Genomic DNA, 26,017 nt, shown 5'->3' on the forward strand with positions numbered 1-26,017 from the left:
GGGCCATGGTGAGGGGCAGTGTCACATTCTGAGGGCAGCCGCAAGCCATTAAAGTGGTTATTTTTTATGGTTATTTATTTTTGAGAGAGAAAGAGTGGGTGAGGGGCAGAGAGAGAGGGAGAAACAAAGAATCCCAAGCAGGCTCCATACTGTCAGCACAAAGCCAGACTTGGGGCTCGATCTCATGAACTGTGAGATCATGACCTGAGCCGAGATCAAGAGTCACACACTCACTGGCTGAGCCACTGAGGTGCCCCATTAAAGTGTTTTAAATAGGGGAACAACATTATCAGATTTCCAACCCAAAGGAGTAAGGACCAACACTTATGACAACAAATATTTCTTCAAAAGCTTTAACTTTCCACTTTTGACTCACACAATTCCATGAGTTCTGATTCCCTCAATCCTGGGCCATAGCTAGCTGCAGAAGGCAGGACAGGGTAGAAGAGAGGAATCAAGAAGAAGGCCTTTTGGAAAGGAAGGGGAAAAAAATTAATGTTTTTCTTAGTATCTGCAGTGTGTCAGGCATTGCCTGGGGAGTCCTCATTTGTTATGAGATTTAATCCTGATTCCAGAAAAGAAATGGGATTTTCCCATTTTTGTTATTATTTTGTTCTAAGGAAAGCAGCTGAACTTTCGAGCCAAGTTCACCGGTCTCTTCATTCCTCCATTTATTCATTTCATTCATTGATTCAGCAAAGTGCTCACTATGTGTCCACTACAACTCGGCACTGGGGTTCCACAGAAGAGCGAGTGCTTCTCAGGGTCTCCAGGAGAGTGAACCATGTGAACACTTGTGATAGGAGGTGATACGCGTTCCAGAAGATGTATGGATACAGACAATGTGCCGTGAAGGCACATGGGTTGGCCTCGGAGAACAAGGGAAGGCTTGTCACAGTGGGTGATGCTTGAGCTGAAACCTGGAAACACTTCACAGCAGGAGTTTGCCAGTGGCAGAAATGTATGACAAGCCATTCCTGGGAGCGAGAGTGACAAGTGTGAAGGGCTAGATGCACAACAGAAAATGTGTTTAAGGAGGTACAAAGAGTTAAAATTTGGAGGATAGAACATAAAGTATAGAGTGGGTACACCCTAACCGTGTAAGTGAAGACACCATTGGGACAATGAAGGGCCCTTATAATGACATGCTAAGGATTTTAGATTGTATGTAACAGATTCTGCAGAACCACTGAATTATCTTGCTGCAGTAAGACCAGATAGCCACATCAGAGAGAAAACTCTGACTGGTCTCACAGGAAAACCAGTAAGAGGTTACTGTAACAAGATGGCGGCCTGATGTTACAGTGGATGACTGAAATAGTTAGGCTGTGATGGGGGTACAGTAACAAGAGAATGGATTCAAGGTATTTGTCTCTTTTTTTAAACTTTTAAAAATGTTTTTATTTATTTTTGAGACAGAGGTTGACAGAGCATGAGCAGGGGAGGGGCAGAGAGAGACAGGGAGAGACAGAATCGGAAGCAGGCTCCAGGCTCTGAGCTGTCAGCACAGAGCCCGACGCGGGGCTCGAACTCACAGACCACAAGGTCGTGACCCGAGCCGAAGTCAGACGCTCAAGCGACTGAGCCACCAGATGCCCCTGGATTCAAGATATCTGTGATCCCTGGTGATACACAGATGTCAGGGAGTGACAAGAAAAGGAAACATACTTGGTCTCCATTTGGGGCAACTTGGTAGAAGAGAATCCCATTCACTGAGATTGAAACACAATGTTTGTGCTGTTTGGGGTGGAAGATGGTGAGTTCAAGTTTGTTGAGTCTGGGACACCTGGTGGGTTATACGGCTCCACCTACTGGTTTCTGGGCTGCTTCTAATCACAGACTGAAATATGGCATCACAGATTATCTGGTCCCAGAGAAGGAGGCCAAGGAAACCAAGAGAGGTTAGAAAATTGGTTCCAGACATGCCAGAGAGGTAGGGATAAGAACATATCCTGACTTACAGGTTTTGTGACTTAGCACCCCCATCCCCTCCTTTGCTTCTACACTCCACATCCTCATTCTTTGGGAGAAAGAGAAAATTGGAAGGAAAAACAGAGGAGTAGAGAGAATGAGCAGAGAAGAAAGAATGCGTTTGAGGAATAAGAAAGAACAAATACGTGATGGTGACTGAACCGATTAGGCCACCTTGTCTATGCGTTTAGAAATTAAAATATTCAAAACACAGCCAGATGCCTGGTATCTCCCAACCACTCTCGTGAAACCAGTGCAGGGAGACAGGGAGGGGCCAAGATGTGGCAAGTAGGAGATCCAGAGAGGGGGATGATGAAGACAGATTCCTCTAGCTTCCCCATCATGCTCATGACGCCCCTGCAGGAAGTCATGAGTCTCTGTCCTCCTCTCCCACCAGGCTCTTCCTTATTCTGCAGCTTTGCACGCCTTGCCCCGCAGCACGGGGCTGGGAGTGTGCTCTCTGCCTCTGCTGTTCCCAGGCAAGTGCACAGGTGATCCTGGGGCACCAGCAGCCTTGGGTCCTCACAAAAGACAGGTAAGGGCGCTGGGTTAAAGCCACCGCAGCTTTGGGTCTCCACAGTGACACCAACCCCTCCTCCTCATCATCCTTGTAAACCCCCCTCTCGTGGGCCTTTCTCTCCAACTCCTCCTCCCCAGTCACTTCTACCAGACTGAAGAGGAATTCGTAGGCCAAAGGAACCATTTATTCTTTTGAGAAACCTTGTCTTCAAACACTCAGTGAAATGTCTGTGGCAGAGGCGGAAAGGTGAGGGAAGCCCACGTGTGCAAAATCTGTCCTTGTTGGTCTGAGCATCACCTATGAAACAACACGATACACCAGGTGTCTCTTAAAGGAGGACAGAGAAAGCAATTATGGCCCCACCTGGATGGACACACCTCTCAGGCAGGTAAGCAGCTCTCTGCTCTGACTCTACTATGTCTCTGCTCTGACTCTACTATGTCTTGTCCCCAAGGCCACCTTTGCCTGTAGTCTCAAAAGCCCCACACCCTGAGCTTTCGTGTTTTTATTCTTGTCATCGTCATCACCGTTGCTGTTGTGTGTTTGACCCACTCTGTTCTGTCTGTCCTTGAGGAGATCAGAGAGCTAGGAGATGAGCTAAGCCACATGTCTCCAGCCTATTCCTTTGGGTCCATTCATTCTCTGGCAGCACCTTTGGAAAGGGAGCCGCAGAGGGAAAGGGGGTGCTGCTGGGAAATGTCATGATCTAGTAGCATTATTTGAGGTGGAAGATTTGCATGGATGTGGTGTTTTATAGTCTTTGTTCTGAGAGTCAAAGTGACGGGCAGAAAACCATCCCCTCCAGGCTAAGACCAGACCCTTCCCTTCAGGACCTGGGCCTGACGCACTCCTCCTAACCTCGCAGCTGGTCCAGGCTAGGGATCTGTTAGGGGAGCCGAGCCTCCTCTCACGACTGTCCCCTGAGGCTTTCTGAACAAGGCCTTTAGTGACTACAAATGCCATGCCTCCCTCTCCACCTTTTTCTTTCCAGCCCTTGTTGCTCAAGGCCCTACCCTAATGCTGAGTTGTGACTCCTGACTCATTACCATGGATGTTGTGGATGCACTGATTTGATTTCATATGCAAACATGCAAATCTAAACAAATGATGTGCCCGGATTAGCTCAACAAAAAGTCTCACTATCCATATTCTAGCACGGAGCTCAACTACACCCTGTCACCCCCCAGGCCATCTGGAAAGCCCTCTGTTGTTGCTCAGGCCTCCCAGAGTCAAGGGTCCCAGGCCTCTTACCCTCTGGGTCTGGTTGTTGGTCACCAGTTCATAGATGGGGGCTGCTCTGGTCACCTCCAGCAGAACTGGCTCAGCAGGAGTGTCAGGGCTGGATGTCACATGACACAGGGGGCAGGATGAGGGGCATCGTCCCTTGCTCTGGCACTCCATGCGGACCCCAGCTGCCATGCGCTTGGTGCCAGACTCTGACAGGCTGGCGATGTATTCTGGGAACGTCAGCACCTTGGGGTCTCTTTCCCGCTCCTCCGACTCATCGGATGGAGAGTTGCCTGCCGGACACAAAACGAAAAGGAACAGTGAGCAAGGATCAGGAAAGAGCAAGGTCTTGCATGTTCTTGTGGCCCGAGTGCCGGAGTCAAATCGTAGGGAGGTCACGAAATGTCACTGGCAGGTTACGGATGTGATTCTGACCTCCCATTGAATAGGGGGAACCCATCCTCCCAGTAACCAACAGAGTTGGAAACAGCCTTCTAAATGTGGGATCAGGTTGTTTCCTTTCGGAGAATCATCAGCTCCACTGATCCCCTCAGAGGGAGGCATCTTGAATGCATGTGCAGGATCTAGGACTGTCGTCAGGAATACAAACAGTAGCAACAGTGATTATTCCGGGACTCAGCTCCCTCATCCATTAAATGAAGATACTCCTAGTACTACCTCTAGTGTTGTGTGATGAATAAATGACAACATGTTTTTAAAGCACACACCCCAGTGGCTAGTGCATGGCCAACCACCATCATAACAGTCTTCATTATAACCACAGGTAAGATTTACCTAAACTATGAAGTGAGATCCGGTCCAGGCCTCCTTCAACCCTTACAAGAACTCTCTGCATGGACTTCCATCATTGCATCCATTTTATGGGTGAGGAAAGTGAGGTCAAGAGCCTTAAGATCACACAAGGGTAGTAGGTGGTCAGAGCTGGGATTTGAATCCAGTTTTGCCAGATTCCAAAGCCTTTGAGTCACTGGGGGAAGAAGAGGACTTCTCTGCTTCATTACCCATCAATGTATTGAATATGGGGAGGGAGTTCTGGCTTTTTCAAAAAGATCTGCGTTCCAAAGCACTTCAAAGAGACAGGTTCACATCGCCCTTGACTGATGAGTAAAAAAGGTAGTTAGAGAAACTCTTGGTTTATTTTTGGTGTCAAAGATGAGAAATGTCTACCCGAACATAATACTTTGTTCCCTATGGAAGAAAGCATGGCTTGATATTTGTCCTCCAAGCCTTCATGATTTCCCATTTAACCTCTTCATTCCAGAGGAAGATGGAAGTAGGGTCCGTTGACCCAAGTCTACCTTTGCCTTGGGTTCCTTTCTACACCCCTGGCCTTTTGTGACACCACTGCAGTCCCGAACATGAGACAATTTCATGCAGACCACAGAGCTTTTAGAAACAAGGGGCAGATTTAGAACATTCATTCTGGTCATCTCGGCCTGATCTGGGGGAAATGCGGTACTCGATGGGCCAGATCTCTGGGGGAAATGGTTGGAAGGTTCCAGAAGGTGACCGGGATACAACTCATTGACTTGATAACAAGGTTCTCTCTTTTGGGGTCCAGGGAGTGCTCTGCTCGCCTGTCTCTTGTTTGTTATGTAATATGAACCTGTTTGGAAACGTCATGAGACATTTCAGCACTGTTGTCTCCCAGATGAACACCCTCATTATGTGGATGAGGCATCTTCATCCAGAGACTCCACTGACATGGCTTTCCCCCTGCTCACTAACACACAGGATTCTCTCAGTGACTGCAAACACGGGATACAATTCATTTCACATTTGCTTTTTGTTTAATAACAAACCCAGAGTGGAACTGAAGCCTTTCCTAGTTTATAAAAACTGCATAGCTACATGTACCAAAACCAAGAATGATGTTATCAAATAGGGAGGCCCAGGAGCCCACACCAGCGAGCCCCAAGGTCCCTTGAGCCACATGTAAATCCTGACTGACATTCAGGCTTACGCAACTCAGTCAGTCCCATGGCTGAGAGTATTTGTAAAATGACCACAATCTGGAAGGACTCTCCTCACCCAGCCCCTGGCCAGGCCTCAGTCTTCTTCAACAGGCTATATGGACTGGGCAGGGATAAGAGGTGAATGAGGTCTTGGATTCTTGATACGATTTCTAGAAAAAAAGGCCTTCATTCATTGGGGAAGTGAATGAAACTCCCCAAAAAAAGAAAAAAATCAGTGAAAACACAGTGCGTCTTTTCAAGACAAAATTTAAAAATTTTTGCTGCACAAACCTTGCCACGGAGCTTGAGTGTCTCCTGGAGGGCCCTCGTGACCCTTCCGATCAGATTCATCTCCTCAACCCACAGCCCTCCTTGTGGAGTGTATTCAAGAGGCGGGGAAAAGAGGTCCCATGAAATGACCACTAGATGGCGATATCAAGTGTAAAATGACTTCTGCGAGAGGAAAAATCTTGCAATGAATTCTGTGTGGCCACTCTGGTACTATACAGAAAATAAACTTGGAAAAGTAACACCTGGCAACTTAAAAAAGTGTGTGACAGTGCCATTTTTTTTCCGGTGGAATAAGAAAAAAATTTAATGAGTAGCCTAATTCCAGAAAATGTATCCTAAGGAGAGACAATAGAGAGCAAGAGACAGGTAATTCTGAGAGACTGAGAATGAAAATCCTCCCTCAATATCCTTCACATGGAGTGACACTTCTAAGTGGAGATAATATGCCACAAAATTCCCTTCCTCTCGCCTTGAATCCCCAAATATCCAGGAACTCTGCCCCCCACTTGCCCACCACACACTCCACACGCATTCAGGTGTAGGACGCCTGCCCATTTATCACTTAGGGTGCACCGCTCTGACAGCCAGATGTGGCCACTAGAGGGCACCGAATCCCCAAACACAGTGGAGCTGAGTGACCACCTCCCAGCCCTCCAGCACTCCATCCTTAAGACTTGTAATTGCTGTAACCAGTTGAGAGGCTATTCCCTGGTGGCTGTCTTCTGACTGTCCCAAGCAAAATCAAGATACCACGAATCCCCTTCAATATCCGGGCAGGAGCACGGTTTGGGAGAAGAGAGGCGTGGGAAGGAGGATGCAAAAGAAGATGGTGGCAGACCACCAAACTCTTGTTTTGATCCAGAATTTCTTTCTCCTGAAAATATTCAGGTTCATAGAAAGCAGGCCCTGTGAAGGACCCTCTAGCCCCCTGGTCATGCAGTACGGAGCTGTCTAGAGAGGAGCTGGATTTATACAGAAGTGATGAGCAGCGAACTCCCAAAGCCATCCATTCAGACTCCAGCAAAGAATAGAGATGTGTGTGTGAGAGAGATTTTTCAAAGAGGAAATGCATTTTCCATGCGCAGTTAAAGGCACAATTGGGAAATACTCCTTAAAATGATGGAGTCCGGTGGTGAAAGCCCAGATAAATCTCCCTTTGCCCAAAGAGAGCACCTATAACATCATGTCTGTGGCAAGTGAGAGAGTAGTTCAAATCCTAAAAGCTTTAGGGGAGTCTGATCTTTGACATTTGCTTTTAACTCCCCCTCAGTGTTGGAGTGGGAGGTAGAGAGAGTGCATGGAGAGTCACAGAGAGGAGACCCCCCCCCCCCATTTCCTTATTGTTCAATGGCTCTCCCCTCCACCTCCCACTCTGGTTACATTCCTTAGGTACTTCTTGCCTCTTCTGCCCTCTAGATCCCTGGTGGAAATTCTCTAGTATTTTAAGTCACTACGTTGTCTGTTAATAAAATGAATATGTGATTTCAACAAGTTACAGAGACTCTGGACATAAGAAAGGAGCTACAATTAAGGTCTTAAAAGATTATAATTGGCAAAAGTGCCTTCTGCTCAAGGGCATCCAGGTGCCCAGAAGGGGCGTGGCCCCCTCTTATCCCTGTTTGCAGATTTCATCGAATTGCTCTCAGGGAGGCTTTGGAGTCCAGCCATGACACTTAGCTTTCATATAAGTAGAAGAACAGCCAACCTGGAATGTAGTTAACAACCCCAAAACTGCAAAGCATTTTGCAAATACAGTTTGCTATAAATAAATGCCATTTGCTTTAGGCTAAATCTGTATCCTACAGCACCCAGTGGATGAATTTCCTCAATAGAATATTGTGGAATGAGAATGTTGGCATCCTCAATGTTTCGAATCTCATTGTGGATGTGCCCATGGCCTTAGGCGTGTACATACTGACCCACCTAGACTCAGGAGCGTGCGAGGATGATAAAAGCGAGGGACCCATCCTCATACAGGGTCTGCTCTGCTGGTAGGAACTGACAGGTCATGGAGGTGGATTAGTTGTTATGAAGTAAATTGGTACAATTCCTGTAGGATTCGGGGACTGCTTAAGACTCTCTCTCCTGAGTTGGTGCCCAAGGCAATGAGATGCTAATGACATCACAGCCAGAACTACAGAGGTAGTTCATTAGGCAGCAAAGAAATCAAATGCAAACTAATTAGATCCTAGCCCTTGGAGACAGCACAGGATCTACAGGAAAGAAAGCCTGACGTGGGGCAGATGAAGCACAGCCGTGGCAAACCGCACCCTGGAGCCCCCCAACACCCTGCATTCCACCACCCTCCCCGCCGCCAGCCTGCTCCTGGTCACAAAGGGTGTCCGGGAGGTATCTAAATTCACATTTCCATCGACGCCCTCCGGCTCAGACCAGTCTCTCAGGATGTTTGGTCACGTCTTTGGACAGAGAGGTTCAGGTCACTTGGGATGACTTAAAATGAACTCCTAGACTTGCCGTAAGACAGTCTCTGAGACCTGAATAAAGTACAATGTGATGGGTTAATAATCAAGGAGAAGGGGACAGGGCATAAACTGGCCACTTCTCTCTACTCCTCTGTAGGAGACAGCGAGTGTTTGGGGTCAGTAATTGTGTTCCAGTTGGGTTTCATCTTTGAAACTCCTCTATCCATTTCAAGCATATCCATATCTCTCCTCTCTCTCTCTCTCTCTCTCTCCATGGATATATGTTTTGGGGGGCAGGGTAAGGGGGGTGAATATAACAACCACGACCACAGACTTAAAAGTTAAAAACAAGTCAAACATAAAGAATAAAACCGAAGCATTTGTAAACAGTTGCTAGCCTCGTACTAAAGCTTCGAAGGATCCAGTGGCAAGAACAAAGCGTTATCCTAACCACAGCCAACTCCCCGTCTCTAGCCGGGACCTCTCCCACCGGTGTTAACAGAGCCTTGTCAATAGCTTGCTTGGAAATCCATCTGAATGCCGATCGGGCACCTCAAAGCCAACATGTCCCACGTTGCTGTGGTCATTCATCCACACTCTCTCCATCAGCCTGCCTCTTCTCTCCAAGGTGCTCGTCCAGCAAATGGCACCAGCTTCCTCACTGCTCAGCATGCGAGGCCCGGCTTCGTTGTTGGTTCTTCCTTGCCCTCCCAACCAATCACCCAGTCTCCACATTCTCTACCTCCCCAAACCATCCACTCCTCTGCTCGCCCACGGCTGCCCCAGCGGCACAGCAGTTTAAAGTGTGAGGTCGGAGTCAGACTGCCCGGGATTGACTTCTGACCTTAGCACTTGCTAGCTGTACAATTTGGGGTGAGTTTCTGAACCTTTCTGGGCCTGGGCTTTCTCGTCCATAAAAAAGAGACAGCAACTGAACTGCTTTCATAAAGCCGCGGTGGAGGTGAACTGATATAATCCATGAAGACAGCTTTGCCGTACCTGGGACACAGTGAGGCCTCTCCGAAGTTAATTACTCTCACGATGCCTGTCTACTTGCCTGCCCGGCCCGCCACCAAACGGGCTCCTTGAGGGGCAAAACTGTGTCTAGTTCTTCCACTGTAATGTCCCACAGTGTTGTTATTGCCTAACAAGTAGCTAATGCATTCGACAATTCATTAAGCAAATATGTATTGAATGTCTACCGACGTCTGTCGAATTAATAAATCATTTATAATGACTTGTATACGACGTGACTAGGTACTAACCAGACAGGCAGAGTTTCAATTCGTTTCTCGCCTTGCCGTCCTGGGTTCTTTTGAGATTTTCTGGTTTTCTCCTAAAAAAAAAGAGGGACGTCCATCCAGGGCAAGTTCCACCCCTCTCAGGGACAAATGTGAACTGGCCCGAGTTAATCTGATTGCAAAAATTTGAGGAAATACCGCAAAAGGACACCTTGAAAATTGGGTAAAATCTCAAAGGCTATGGCTATACATGGAGTGTTTACCTTGGGATAAAAGGAGTTAAGCTTAAAAAAAGGTTGGGGCGCCTGGGTGGCGCAGTCGGTTAAGCATCCGACTTCAGCCAGGTCACGATCTCGCGGTCCGTGAGTTCGAGCCCCGCGTCAGGCTCTGGGCTGATGGCTCAGAGCCTGGAGCCTGTTTCTGATTCTGTGTCTCCCTCTCTCTCTGCCCCTCCCCCGTTCATGCTCTGTCTCTCTCTGTCCCAAAAATAAATAAACGTTGAAAAAAAAAAAAAAAGGAGCAGCCGATTGTGGCACCGACGAGCAGGCAGTGGTTCTCCCGTGACTAGTACATGTGGGAGCATTACAGCCACTAATGTCACAGAGTGGCAAACGGATATGATTGGTGTCCTGGGCCATGAGGCCGCGGGTATCCGACAGCGGCTGAGGTGGAAGGCACATCGCTGTGGGGGGCGTGAGTGACAGCATTTGTACTGGGATTCAGCATCGCGCATTCTACTTCACCAATAAAAAAAGACAGTGGTTGTAACAGCAAGAGCGGGGGGATGCTCTAGCCCCCAAGAATGGCCCTAAGGATGAAACATGGAAACCTGTATCTTCTGCAGTTTTCCTACCTTGCCCCATCTCAGCCTATACTCAGGAGCCCACCCAAGTTTCCAGGCACACATTCATCATTACCCATGAGCTTAGAGGAAGCACATCTTTGGGGATGTGCTTTTGGGATTAAATACTAGAAAACCATTGGTTCACAACTGTCCAATATGTTGGACATAGAGTTTATATTCCTGCCCTTCCCTACACATGAATTCACAATTAAAAAATATCCTATGTCAGGATGTATTCTTTTGGCCCTCAAATTAAAGTTTCTGAGGCTTCAGATCTAGTTCTTTGGCACTTCTTCAGGAAGCTTCTGGAAAGAGCAAATGGTCTTTGTTATAGGCATGAGCAGCATCTCTGGGTGTGGTGAGGTCCAGTTAAATAATTAGCAGTCGTCAAACATCCACTGGGCACCTTGGCAAAGCACAATTAACTGTGGGGTTGAAGAAAAGGTGTCTTCTGGAAAATTGAATTTTTTGTTTAATTGATACTTAGCCAGAAAATGCTTACTTTTCCTCCAATTCCTGTTGACATTTTTCTTCTCTAAAAATGCAGTTTTCCAATTTTCTGCCTGCCTCGTGAAGCATTGCCTACCAAACAGAATTAAGCCTTTCCTCAAGGCACCTCAGGTGATCGTTTTGTTTATCAATTATGACTGTGCAGATTTAGAAGCTGTAGGAGACAGAAATAAAACGGTACATATACCCCAAAGGGCTTTTGAAAAGTTGATCGCTCACCTAAGGTTACAGTTTCTTAGGATTCCCTCTCCCCTTGATGGGCACGTTGTCAAACAAACGATTGCCTGGTTGAGGTTCCTGGCTAGTTGGGTTCACGTTAAACTGAAGTTTTGGTGCAGGTGCAATGCTCTGTCTTTGCCAAAAGTTGTTAGTCCTCTTTGGCATGGGAACAGTTAATTGAGTAACAAACTGACCAAACCTCTGACCAAAACTCACCAAAGCCTCTGTCAGCCTCTTTTTTGGTCAGTAATAGTGATGGTCCACTTAGGAGGAGAGGTTGAGTCCAAAAAATGGAATAGCAGCACCTGCCAAGGGATTAATAAAAACACAAAGATGGTCTTTGCCTGGCTGTGACTCCATCTGCACCCCCTTTAATCTTGAACTTAGTGAAAAGGGGAAAAATGAAGAAAGCTCCATGAACCGCCGCTTTGAGGATGCCTAGAGACCCATCTTTACGCAGCTCCATGTGTCTCAAGAGGATCGATAATAAAATCCAAGAATTCCTAGGAAGCCCTAAAGCTTTGTCAAACATGAACCCTTCTCGTCAGCCAGACTGCCAGTCCCCAGTGGCCCAGAAACTGCCTGGTTCTCACCCAATGCCTGGCACTCGGTGAGCATTCAACAAATACAAAGGGGTGGCAAGAAGCAAAGGGATTGTAGCTCTTTCTGGTCTCTCACGGCCTGTAACTCCTCGAGTCCGTAACCCAAAGCCTCATTAGGATTCACCATAGAGTTGAGGCCAGGAAACCTGATGCGGCTCAGGGGGTTATCTGGAAACAGTTACTAAGTGCATATGGGAGATGGGGCTGGTATCACTGTTCTCACACACCAAAAATTCTCTCTTCCCTCCGCCTTTCTCTATACATTTATTCATTTATCTATTTTAAAGTTTATGTATTTTGAGAGAGAGAGAGAGAGAGAGAGAGAGAGAGAGAGAGAATGAGTGGGGGAGGGGCAGAGAGAAAGGAGGACAGAGAATCCCAAGCAGGCTCCGCACTGTCAGCACAGAGCCTGACGTGGGGTTCAACCTCACGAAAGTGAGACTGTTACCTGAGCCAAAGTTACCCGAGCTTAATGGACTGCACCATCCAGGCACCCCCTTCCTTCCCTATATATTTATTAAGATCCTCTCTGCTCCCATCATCCCTACTAGAAGTAATTCCACTGGTACCTGGAGCCCGTGTCCAGAAGAGCACCCACCACTGCATCAGACTGAGTTTGGTTCCATGTCTTGTCTGTCCCACTCTTCTCCAGGATGGGGCCTTACTCACCCATACGTCCCCAGAGCCCAGCGCTGGGTACTCCGCAGGTACTTGCTCAGCCTTGGCTGAAGTGTAATGAATATACGTGCACACTGTCGAACAAACACCCTTTTGTAATGTTGACGTGATTCCATTTTTTCGTTTGCCTCTTACAGCCCGACACGTTATTCACCAGATGCCTTTCATGCGACTCTGAGCAGTTCTCCAAGGTTTTTGTTCTTATCCAGTCTCTCCCCCTTCATTTCCTAGGGCTGCCAAAACAAATCAGCACCAACAGAGTGGCTTCAAACAATTTATTCCTCCAGTTCTGGAGGCACAAAGTCCCAAATCAAAGTGTCCGCAGGGCCACGCTTCCTCTGCAAGCTCTCGGGAAGAATCCTTCCTCGCCTCTGCCAGCTTCTAGTGGCTCACCTCATGGCATTTCTTGGAGTTTCTCGGCTTGAAGCTGCACCGCTCCGATCCTGGTCTCAGCTGTTATGCGGTCGCCTTCTCTGTGCCCAAATTTTCCAAGTTTCCCTTTCCTTCTAAGGACACCAGTCATTGGATTTGGGACCCACTCTGTAAATTATATCGGCAGAGAACCCGTTTCCAAGTAAGGTCACATGAGGTGGGCATGAGTTTTAGGGAGACGCCACTCAGGATGTAAGAGCTGCAGTCCCTCCACTGCAGTGTCCATAGCCTGTAGCATTGTGACATCAACCACTGAGCTCTCCCCTGATTGACGGCCAGTGATGCCTGGGGGCTGGCCGTGCACCTGCTGGACTTCCTCTCAGGGCCCCAGGCAATGGGAAGAGAGAAGAAGTTTTCGGCTCCCTCAGCATCCCGAGGCCCCGCTGCAGCTCTGTGCAGCTTCTCGTCAACATCAAAATAAACCTGACGTCGAGATTCAGAGTCACAGCCTTGTGGATGTACAGAGCTGCACGGGATTATCCCTGCTGACAGAGCGGCATGGGGAGGGAGGCGGAGGACGGGGCTCAGAGAGAGGGGAAAATGAGGAGCACCCGTGGGATGGCTCTTTGCGACCCTCCATTAGTGGAGAGACCACCCGAGTGAGTGGGCACGCTCCCCGGGCTCCCAGCAGAGCCTCCCGTGCTCTTGTCCGCAGGTTAGCTCTTTTCCCCAGTCTTGTGTGTCCTGTCTGGGAAGCTGTGCTGGGAAGCCAAGCGCACCCTCAGACCACTCGGGGGCAGAAGGAGCCAGGATCACTCTGGGGAGTAGCCCAGGCACAAGTGGAGGGAGAAGCCTGGACCAGAGAGACACCGCTCCCAGGACCAGCGTGGGCCTCTCTGAGCTTCCGGTCCTTTCCGGAGTGGAATTAACGATGCTTCCTCCTATTTCCCAGGCAGTATCATTTGCCAGTCAGGGGTGCCCAGGAGTCCCCTTCGCTCTGCCAGAGCCATCCCCTCAGGGATATTCTGTGTGTGACTCCTTCCACCTCCTCCATGTATTCAGTCTCCTGCCCTTTATGTGCTCCACCTGGGGGCTTGTCCTCTCTTTTCCTTCAGACTTCAAATCTGGACAAGACAAGCATAATGGAGAGAAACTCCTTGACATTCTGAAATGGGTGGAACTGGCATGTGACCAGTACTTGCCTTCGTTCCACGTGACAAGAGCCTGGCTTGCACAGTGTGTGTGTGTGTGTGTGTGTGTGTGTGTGTGTGTGTGACAGAGAGAGAGAGAGAGAGAGAGAGAGAGACAAAGAGAGACAGAGAGAGTGGCTGGGATGCTGACATGACTTACACTCAGGTGGGAGCCTCTGGGGGCTTATGTGGCTCCGCAGAGGGAGATTCAATGCCTTGCTGAGACACTGCGAAGGCTGGTGTATAAATATCTTTAACTACCAAACGGTCTAGAAATTTTTAATAAAAATATTATTTAATAATAATACTATTCCAACCAGCAAGGGAATGTCGTAACGGTCTCCATTTTCCTCTTGATACTCATCTAGCTTCTGTTTTTCAAATGAATGTGGATGTTAAGTCCTTTTGCTGCCCTGACCAATTTATTCTGCAAATTAACTATATATGACAGAAGTTAAAGTCCGTTACCACTTAGCTTTGCCTCACTGAAATTTATGCTGCCGTCCTGCCCGTTGGAGCCACGGGCTCCAATAGATTGTGGCTCCTGGTGGTGATTTGGATTCTGCTTAAGTTCTTTACCTCTTGGTCCTCCTCTCTTGAGTTTCAAATGTGCTGAGTGGACCAGGATCTTTTCACCTCTCGGTGACCTGTGCTCTGTTCTCAGACATATGGTCCCTGCAGCCACTCATCCAGCCTTAATCAAACTCTCCTTATGAGACATAGATTCACCCAGAGCTGTAACCCACACTGGTCTGTGAGGGAGGGCTCACTGGCTCAGCCTGGCTGCAAGTGGTGGAAACAACCAGATGCACGGGAAAGCAAGGGTTGCGAGATGAACAGGCCAGCAACGAGCGGCAGGTGGATGTAATCTCAGGTTGTATTTAAGAGAGTGCAGTGACCAAGGCGATGGGCAGAATGGGTGTCACGTCAAGCCACCCTCCAAGAGCTGGTTCACTTCTGGGTGAGTCAGGGAGAGACATACTCTGAAAACAGGGAGAGCAGTCAGGGTTCTGGGGCACATGGACCCGGTATCCTATCAACAATGGTTGAAGCAGATGGTGGGCGGAGTCTGGAATGGATACCAGGAGACCTGGAAGCGGACTTGGGAGCTCTCTCTCCAAGGATCTGAAGGGCTGTCACATGGACGTGGGATCACATGAATTCTGTATGTTTCAGAGGTAGAATAAAGATCCAAGGAAGGAAATGGGAGAGAATGAGTTTACTGAGCCACAGGTTTTCACTGAGTGCCTACTCTGTGTCAGTACAGTAGTCAGTGCTCATGTCCACAGACGCATTTTTGCCAAAAGCTCATTTTTCCAGTGTGTGAGGTGGGAGAGTAGATAGAAAAGTAAACACTGATATGATGGGGAGTGGTATCAGAGGCTTCAGAGACAGGCTTAGGGCATGCCCATGAGGAAATTTGGAAATCCACTTTGCTGGGTATGGGGGAGATTGAAGGAGGACTCTAGATTCCTTCAGGGACACTTCTTGTAATAACTTACAACTGATACGAAGTAAGATGGGCTGCCTAGGAGATGGTGGGCAGAAGCATTCGTATGGAAGCCAGACAGCCACTGCTAGGGATGTCATGGCAGGGCAGGGAGGCGGGGGGGGAGGGCTCTTCAGAAGAAGGGCTTTGTGTCTCTTTTAACAGCCAGATGTTAAACTGCTACTTTCTGTGACTTCATCTTCTTGGTCTTTCTCTAAATCAGTGCAGCAGAGCCAGGGATGTGCATCTTATCAGACATACCAAAGGATTCTGACTTCGGATAACACGGCCATCCTCACATGATATGTTGGGATTCGACACCCTACACAAGAGTAATTTATTTTATAAATATTGCCAGAACACTTCTTAAAAATTCTCCACGTTATCCCAATATGTAAAAGAAATTAAAGTGGGGAATAGATTCCTAGGCGTTTGGCATCTTGACTGTTGGGTAAAAAATAAACAACTCTATTGTTTATGGAGCCATTCAAGCATCTACTCAGAGCCCCAGGCACAAGCAGCCTAATTTGAAAACTACTGATTCAGACTCTGATGACATTGGCCTGAACTATTCCAGAAGTAACCAAGCGTGCTCCCCAGCCAAGAGAACCGCATGCTGACCCTGAGAAGGATATTGCCACCAGCAGCAGATTCTATTGTTGGCCATCCAATTCTATTGTTGGTGCTTCCTGGATTTTGCCAGACAAAAACCACACTGTGTGGTCAGTCCTACTTAGGTAATAATAATCAAAGTCAGAAAACTTTATACTCTTGACCAAGCATAGATCTAGTCAATCATGCACACTCATCTCATAAAGAACTTCATGGAGACATGAGAAGGCCACATCCATGCAGACAGTTCTGTTCAGGGGGACAATAAAATGAGGGGCAGATGCAGAAGCCAGATCTAATGCTCTCCTGCAGACAGTGAGTATAAAGGTGTGTATTTATTAATACATTTCATTATTAACTCATCTCGTTCAAATGCCTTCAAGAGAACTTTATCATTATGTCCGACCAAGGTGACACTGTGATGTTACTCTACTTCCCTGCATGCTTATAGCAAGAGCAGAGATCAAGATGATTACAAATCTTAGAATGACCTGTGAGGTTTCTTCCAGCCAAGGAAGAAAGAGGCTGTTACTCATGTAGCAGGGCCCAGCTGTCATCACCCATAAAGAAGGCCATCTTGTCACTTTGGCCATTAAAAGCCCTGACACCACAGTCTCCGTTAAAGTCTACCTCACTCTTGTGCACACATACAATTTTTCTTATTTCAATAAGGAAATTAATGGTTGATGGGGAGAACAGCCAGCCAGCCAGCCAGCCAGCCAACAGCCAGGCAGAAATGGCCCTGCCTAGCCACTGAGCCAGCAGAAGCTCCCAGACCCAATGATGTGTGAGGACATGGTCAATGAGGAGGGCCGTCTCTGAGACCTTTGATACTGGATCACCAATGAAAGCAGATGTCTGGTGTTGAAAATGAAGGGAAGGCCAGAAAGGGGTGAACCCCCATCTGTCTCAGCATAAACCGTTGAGATAGACACTGTGAGCATATCATATCCCAGGCCACCACCTCAGCTAGCAAAGACCTTCTTCACCCAGAATTCCTCATCTCCTGAGAGGAGGCAGTTAGGCCTGGGTTCAAATTCAGAGGTCTGGGATATATTATAAGATGCTTAAACTCTTTGGGCTACAGTTCCCTTATGAGTTAAATTGGTGAATAACACAACTTGTCTCACTGGGTTGTTCTGAGAGTTAAATGGGATAAGACATGTCAAACCCTTAGCCTGGCCTCCAATAACTTAGCTCTCAATGGTAGTCATTGTTCACCATTACATCTCCAAAACCTAGCCCAGTCTTGTAGCACAGTCTGAGCACCCAGTAGGTACTTAATACATACAAAATGAATGAAAAGTGAACAAACATTGACGATCAAAAACAGAACAAGGATCTTCGTGAGCTAGAGACAGAACAAGAATACTCAGTAGTAAGTGAGGACTAAACTTGCAGGCTTTGGATCTGTAGGAACCTAACACACCAAGGTTGCCAGGAAGTCCGTTTCTACATAGTTAAGGGATCAGAAATCCCCCACATTGTGGGGAAACAGACTATGATTGAGGAAGGGCTCCACTACTTGCCCCCCAAAAGTGAGGCCAAGGAAGCCATGCCTAAGTCCAGGCTTCTGTGAGTACTGAGCTACCTGCCTGAGATGGCAGGAGGGAGGAGAGCCAGAATGTGGCTGACCCACTGGCTTTAGTACTGGAGTCATGACAGCCCCATGGGATGGGAGAGGGGAAGGAAAAGATGATGCTAAATTCATAATTCGTTTGTGACCACGTGCTTCCATGTACACCTTTGATGCATGACAATCAATCAAAAGATGTGGCTGGTTTGCCTAATGGTGGCCTCTCACGCATCCTTGTTAGTAGTATGCTTGTTCAAAGTGACATGGTCCCTATGGTCCCAAGGTGACCCTCAAGGCTGGCAACCCATCCCTCCAGCAGTTGGGTGATCTTTTCATTAATCCTGGGAGGAAAGAGGCGACACCTGGGTGACTCACTTGGTTAAGTGTCCGATTTCGGCTCAGGTCGTGATCTCACAGTTCGTGAGTTCGAGCCCCACCTTGGGCTGTGTCTCCCTCTCTCTCTCTGCCCCTCCCCTGCTCATGCCCTCTCTCTCTCTCTCTCTTTCTCTCTCAAAAATAAATAAACATTAAAAAATTTTTTAATGGGGGCAAATGGGTAGAAAAGATGATGGTGACCATGCTGAGCTTTACCTATTTCAAATAAAAATGCTACGTAAGATTAAATTTTGATCCCCCAAGCCAACCTTTCTAGTTACAAAATATTTCTCCCTGAAATTCAATACTGCTTGGATGGTTCCTGCACAGGTGGGTAGTATATAAATGGCAGTATTTAAGGACCTTGAGTAACGATCTATAATACTTAGGGGTTAGTACTAAGAGAGTGCTAGGACTTCTAGATTCTTTTTTATGTTCACAGAAGAGAGAAAAAGCAAATCCCTCCTAGGTTTCAGGAAGACCTCAGGGGTATCTTTCCCTTATATCAATCTGGAATCAAAAACCCACAGAGAAATACAGAAGATAAGCCACTTCAGATATATCGAGTCATGAATCCTATCTTTTTCTAAACCTTGTAGCTATAGGATCTTGGATTTAATTTTCATTCCTATAGTAACAAGTCTACTGGAGGACAATTCGGATATTGTCTTCATTCTAGTCTAATGTCAAACAAATAAAGCCACACAATATAATAGATGTCTGCCCCTGTGTGCATGTGTATGTGTAAGTGCACATACTCCTAACAAAATACAGTCTCACCCCAGTGCCAGGAACTTAAGTGACATCAAGGAAGCTGGGACAAAAGGACTCTTTTAAGATGGTTGATAAGAAAATTAATCATTGATATTTCCAAATCCCTGAGGCACATCTAACTGTACTTTCAGAAACATAGGAAAGTGAATGTTGTCAACAAGCAACCAAGGCTGAAATTTTGTGTGTATAGTGGGAAGTACTCATCTCAAGGTTGTTACCAGTATTTATTTTTTTTGAGAGCAAATCTTTTTAGATCCTTCTTGTGCTTCTGTTTTCAGCCCTCCTAGGACTTTCTTTCCATCAAAAAGTTGGTTGACATCAAGCAAAAGTCAAAAGACCCAAACTGGAACTCGATTCAATTTGATAGAGCAAATACTAAGTTATTGAATGTCTATTTACAAGGTACTGTGCAAGTCTTTTGAATATACCAAAATGAATTATGTGTAATCCCTACATTCAAAGGCTGTATTACCTTGTAGAAGAGATAAGACAGATATATGGAATTTCAGTGCCTTTTTTTTTTTAAACAAAATGATCAGATAAGGACCAGACAGTATCAGGATGATTAGACCATTCTAATCATTGAGGAAAGCTTCATTGAGGAGAGGGAGCTGTTGGGCTAGGCATTGAGGGATGAAAGCATCCTTAATAACAAGAGCTACCATTCATGGTAGGAGTTGGCAACTCTTTCTCTGTAAAGAGCCAGAGAGTATATATTTTAGGCCTTGTGGCTCACCAGTCTCTGAAGCAACTATTCAATTACGCCTTTGTAGTGCACAAGCAGCCACAGACTATATGTAAGCGAATGGCATTGCCCTGTTCCAATAAAGTGTTATTTATGGATACATGAAATTTAAATTTTATATAATTTACACACATCACAACATGTTATTTCCCCTTTTATCTTTATTTTGCAAATATTTAAGGAGGCAGAAATCATCCCTAGCTTGTGGACCATACAGACACAGATTTGCCTGTGGGTCATATAGTTTGCGGACTCCTCACCTCCTGAGTTCTCACTATACACGCGATGCTTTACGACACATGCTCTCATAGAACCCTAACCTGTTCTGTGAGGTAGATGCTATATCATTTCCATTTTCTAGATATCCGAAGTAAAGCTTAGAGGACTTAGGTCATATAGATTTCAAAAACCCTGCTCTGAACCGCTAGGCCACCCTACCTCCTAGTAATGGTAAGCAGCTCAGGGGAATGGTGGAATTAGTAGGTTTTCTTTAGCCAGAGGCATTCAAAGACCTAAAAAAAACCTCTTTACAATGAGTATGAGGTTTGCCATCATGGCTTGCTCACAGTGAACTCATCTTAGATCTCTGTTACCATCATGTTCTCTCTTTTCACAGGGGGTGCAGGGGGTGGATATAGTGTTTGATAGCTTCTACTTTCCAGAATGTAATATTCTCCCATATCTGAAGGAAAAAGGACAGCCTTCAAGCATTCGTTCCAACCTCTAGAGCCCGCTGCCCCCATGACCGCCCAGAGCCCACGCGTGGACCTTGCTAGCCCGTGCAGGAAGTGGGCATGCTCACATTCATCGTTCTCTCCACATTGCTAACTTCTCTGCTCACCACTCTGAACGGGAGTTCTCTCTTGCGCGACCTCCTGTCTCTTGTTTAAAAGCAATTTAATGTGCTAGAGAAGACGGAAGGAAAACAGGAGTTTCCATGTCCTTCCATCACCTCTTAGGATATCAGGTGGTGGTCTCCATCCTTCCTTGATCACCTTCCTTCTCTGAAAGAGCCGAATGCCCTTCACACCGTCTGTGGGTCACACTGGATCACTGGCTTCCAGATATGATACCGACAGCTTCATCAGTCAGTAAATATACAACTGTTAAAGATCTGTGATGTGGCCAGCATCATACTATGTACTGCGGAGAGTGACCAAGTATAAGATACTGACCTCCAGGAATGTGCAACCTATTTGAGATAGCAAGACTAACAAACATGTGGTAACAGTAGTAATAACAACAGCTGATCTTTAGACATCTTGCCACTCTACCGAACACTTTGTATATACTCTGCCCACGAAACAGCAAATCCGGACTTAGTAAGGAGGGTATTATCCAAAAGGATTATTGCGTGGTACACGGGTGGAGTGGGGATACCATTGCAATAGGAAGAAGGGATTATTACAACAGGGAGAACGCTCTGGTAAGGTCTGCAAGCATCTCAAGAGTTAGGCAAAAAGAGGTTTGTTTTTTTTTTTTCTTTTACAGAAGGCAATTAACAAAGCTAGAAAGAAACAGGTGTGGTGAAGAGGTGTGAGGCCAGCCTATTCTCCGAAGAGGCAGTATGTTCCGTCAGGTTGACTGTGGGCCAAAGGCCAGGGCTATAATAAAGTTTGATAAGCAAGCATTTTGTTTTGATAGATCCGTGGGGACAAGCAGTTTGGGTAATCCTTTATAAAGAAAAGAACGGGGATTTGAGGGTCTGTATGTGGCCTTCTCATAAATAAAGGGGGCAACCATGACTCTTATCACAGTCTCATAGGGAAGCGTAGTTCTTTGTGGTAAGCCATTTTCCAGAACACAAATGACTGGATTTCTTACTGTCCAGGCCAGATTCAACACTGTCAGTTCTTCATACGGACTGTAGTGATTGATGCTGAAACTGTCCCTACCTTTTGGATGACAGGACTGAGCAACAGAGAGGTAAGCCACTTTACTCAAGGTCACAGAGGTCTAAATGGAAGTGCAATGTGCACCTGGGCCTGATCCTAGGGTGCACAATCAATCCCGCATAGTATGGTTAAGATTGTCAGCGTTACTGGAGTCTGGAGGGACAGGGAAGTCTCAGAAGGCTTCCTGGAAGGCCACATTCTAAGAATGGGCAGGGGCTGATGAGGTTGTCAGGGACAATGTGGATGATCAGGCCAAAAAACAGAGGCGAAGGTGGCCAAGGAGGTCTTTAAAGAGTGTTAAGTCTATGCCACAGACGTTTTACATAGATAAAGTGACACAAGATGGGGCAGGGCCGCACTGAATGGGCCCCTGAAAAACCACACTGGGACTTTTAGGCTTGGGGCAACAGCTAGGGACAAGCCTCTGCCAGAGCTTGACGGTAAGTGGCATGGGGCACTGAAGTGGGTGAGGAAGATGGAGTGGGTAGTGAAACGTAGACCGACTTTGAATGACTGAATGTTTGAACAAATGGGAGACTGGAAGCCAAAGCGATCAGCCACGAGGCTGTAGTAACAAGGCGGGCCTGTCAGTCTGCAGTCAGACTGGGGCGACTCTCACGTGTAAGAACAAGGTGCAAACCGAGGTGGGGGGAACTACAGAAGAAATACGAGGATTTGGCGCCCTATCTGGATAGAGGAGGTTAAAGCTTTCACCTTATCAGGTCTGTAACAAAAGCTTTTTCTCTACGTAGACTTCATAGAACTTTTGTTTTTCAGATCTGCTAATAACATTATTACAAGTAACAAATAGAGCGACAAATAAAAAGATGTTCAAGCTTTAATGTGAACGAACAACCGAAGTGAAAGTTAAGCAGGGTTTTGGGCTTTTTTTATATCTTCAGAAAGCCTTTAGAATCCTAATATGTTTTACAAATCTCCAAAAAAGAAATACCGCATCCAACGTTGTTAGAAAATAATGCGAACGTGGAATTCATGTCTTGCAGAATCTCTTGTTGGACGGGTGGGCTACTGGAAAACAGCTTAACAGTGAACATTCTTGAGGACCTACTATGGGCTAGATGCTCTAACAGCCTCAAGACTCTTAGTCCTCACAATGTTCTGCCGTATTCTCCTTATCCCATTTTGCAGATGAGGACACCGAGGCTCAGAGGCTGTGAGTCACCTGTTCTAAAACTGCTCAGCCAAATCCTTTTCCTCTCCACTCTGCACCACGTTTCCTTCCACATCATAGATACACGAGATCTTCGAAGTCAGACTTCCCTGGCTTTCTCCAGAACACCCCCAATGACTGCATTTTGCCGGCTGGTTGTCAACGACTTCTGAAGGCCTTTCCTGGGATGCAGGATTTCCCACATCATGGGCCTGCGGATATCACCTTCCGATCTATTGGCATTCATCTGCCGTTACGCAGGGCTTCTGGCGGTATCATTCCGATTTTAGATGACTCTTCTTTTGTTCCCCCCAACCTGACATCTATAAACGTGACAACACGGGCAGGAAAGGGCACGATGAGCAATCTGCAGCTCCTTCATGCAGGCTGGTGTGACGTGGGGAGGAGAGGGAGGGCACAGATAAGGCCTGACGTATCACATGTCCTTGGAATTAACATGCACCACACCAGTGCTCACAGCCGCTACCATCACAAACTGTTTAGTGTTAAATTTAGAATAAAAACCAATTAAAAGATAACAAGGAGACATATGCTCAGAATGGCAAGAATCAGAGTATTTACAGAAATATGACCTCTAGCTACTGCAGGGAGGCAGCAGTAGGTTTCACGAGCCTGAATCTCCCCGCCTTGCCCTGCCCGTTCTCTGTCTTCGCCAACACCCGAGGTTCATCTCCACCCAGATTGCTCTCGCAGGAAAAACTACGGTCATGTTTAATACGGTGGATGGACTCGCTTGTATCTGAACACCTGAGACCACACAAGTCGCCGCTGACCTCGTTCCCCCTGCACTAGGCCAGACGACTGATCTGGGTTCAAGGTGCCTCTCCTTGGCATCCTGCCATAGCACAGGCTGCTTGTGAGATAAGAATACAGGTGAAAATTCAGGTTCCCCATTCCTCCCGTATATCTCCATAAGGTGTGACTGCAGTTCAGGAGCCCCCCACAAGTGAGATCTTGCGAGGATGAACATTCCAGAAAGGTGATTTTGCGCTCTCTGGATCCCCAGCCTTGTCAGCATCGAGAAGCAAACTGTACTATCACAAAAAGCAAACATTCTGCTACTCAAAAATCCGTATCAGCCTGGTATAATGTCTGAGCCGAAGAGCTTTATTTATTTATTATTTTTTTAATTTTTTAAGTTTATTTATTTTGAGAGAGAGAGAGTGAGCAGGGCAGGGGCAGAGAAAGAGGGAGTGGGAGGGAACTGCCAAGCAGGCTCTGCACTGTCAGTGTGCAGCCTGAGGTGGGGCTTGAACCCACAAACTGTGAGATTGTGACCTGAGCTGAAACCAAGAGTCGAACGCTTAACTGACTGAGCCACCCAGGCGCCCTGAGCCAAAGAGCTTTAAATTCTTACTGTTGCACAATGAGGGGAAATCACTGCAGGGCCCCAGGGCTTTCTACTTCCGTCCACTTACCCCCTCCCTACCCTCCTCATCCTTAGAGTCACTTCTGGGGGACATTTCCCAAATTACTGTCACATCCACCGTATGCTTGTTCTTCCCCTTAGTCCAGACCCTCCACACTTCCCACTGGTCTACTACAAAATTTTCCTGATGGCCATCCTGTCTATAGGCTTTATATCTCTCACTTATGCTCCAAGATGTTAACGGGTGTGTGCTTCTAAAGCATCCTGGGAACATACCTTTTCTCTGCTGAAATCCTTCAATAACTCTCAAATGGCTTTAAGGTAAAACTGAGGGGACTGGGATGGCCAGCAGGCCCTTTACACCGGTCCCTTGGCCTCTCTCTAGCCTCATTTCCCCTAAATCCCCGCCCCGCCCCCCCCACCGGCCCCGGGTCTCCTGTGCCTTGCTTTGTTCCTACTGAGAATGTCCTTGACCCAGAGCCTGCCTGCTAACATCCACTCACCCTCAGTTCTCCATCCAGGCAACATTTCCTTCAGCAGGGTTTTCTCAGTCCTGCCCCAGTCTGGAGCGGGAGGCCCTCTTCGGTGCTTTCTGTTCTCAGGTCTCTTACAGCTCTTATCACAGTATTGCAACTTCAGGTTTGCTGGACACCTTCCCACATATTTTATGAATGACTTGAGGGCAGCACCTGGCTCTTATTCACCAGCATACTTTCAACCCTTGGCGTAGGGCCTGGCACTCACTACACTTTTAGCAGCAGGTGCTGAATGTTTGCTAACTTGTAGACTGGAACCCTCTCTCCAGGGGTGGGATGGCCAGCTAAGAGCTGGGCTGAGCAAGGATTTTATCTTGTTTGCTAGTATGCGAATAACGCCCAGCCATAAGGAAAGTGTTGGGAGTCGATCATGTCATGGCAGATCTGACATCCTTACGGGATGGGGCGCTCCTCTTGGGTCAGCATTATGGCGGATCGAAAATTCAAAGAGAAGCACCGGGACAGTGGAACCGGCGTCCAGAGCCCTCCTGGGCTTCAGCACGTGGAGAAGCAGATGCCATAGCTCTGTTGAGACTGGGACAATGAGTGACCAAGCCTGGGTTCTGCCGCTCTCTGTGTGACCACAGCCTAGTGTCTTCACATCTTGGGCCTCAGGTCCTCCCCTCTGGAATTAGGGGTGCTAGACGGCCAGTGGGGGGCGGCAGAGTCCTACTGCACGGGTACATGTCAGCAGGCAGATGTCCCTGGGGGAGGAATGCTTCCAGTGTTCAGCATCCGGGGCAGGGCGATCTGGGACAACACATTCACCTTGCAGATACCCCAAGGGACGCAACTCTGGTCTGCAAGGGGCCTTTCGTGGTTTCACAATTCAGAGGGACTGAGAACAACTCACAAGAGACCTTTCACCAGAAAGGGTCATAATATATAACCTACCCCTTCTCTTCATAAAGTGATGAGAAATATGGTATATGTGAAGTACTAACAATTATAAGTTACCATTATAATGATTTCTCAGGGCCTTGGTGGTTTTAATATTTTACGATTTTCTAGATGAACCAGGCAATGTTCCCAGGGAGACACAGAATCTGAAGCGGACTCCAGGCTCTGAGTGTCAGCACAGAGCCCGATGCGGGGCTTGAACCCATGAACCGCGAGATCATGGTCTGAGCTGAAGTTGGATGCTCAAACGACTGAGCCATCCAAGCACCCCCCCCACCAATTTGTTTTTATCTCTAGATTATTAATGCCCTTTGCCTGCCTGAAGAATGCAGGATACGTGATGTACCCAGCTTCCAACATATTAATGACCCTTGACGAGAGAGACTGTGCAAAGTTTGAAGGGATAACATCTCTTCTTTATATTCAGCCCTGTAAAAGAAGGCAGGGACCAGTAAAGCTTGGAGGCTGGCATCTCCGGATATCCTCGTCC

The 26,017-nt window shown here is 47.1% G+C and overlaps 1 protein-coding gene across 2 annotated transcripts in view; it reads right to left on the reverse strand.

The window, feature by feature from the left end:
- The window catches only part of ASTN1 (astrotactin 1), a 303,108-nt gene that overhangs the window by 26,119 nt on the left and 250,972 nt on the right, over positions 1-26,017 (reverse strand). For both annotated transcript variants that reach the window (XM_047841601.1, XM_047841602.1), the window contains exon 17: positions 3,743-4,011. In XM_047841601.1, the coding sequence (XP_047697557.1) occupies positions 3,743-4,011 (269 nt within the window). The remainder of the gene's footprint in view (positions 1-3,742; positions 4,012-26,017) is intronic.

The sequence above is a fragment of the Prionailurus viverrinus genome, chromosome F1 (assembly GCF_022837055.1).
Source record: "Prionailurus viverrinus isolate Anna chromosome F1, UM_Priviv_1.0, whole genome shotgun sequence".
NCBI classification, from domain to species: Eukaryota; Metazoa; Chordata; class Mammalia; order Carnivora; family Felidae; genus Prionailurus; species Prionailurus viverrinus.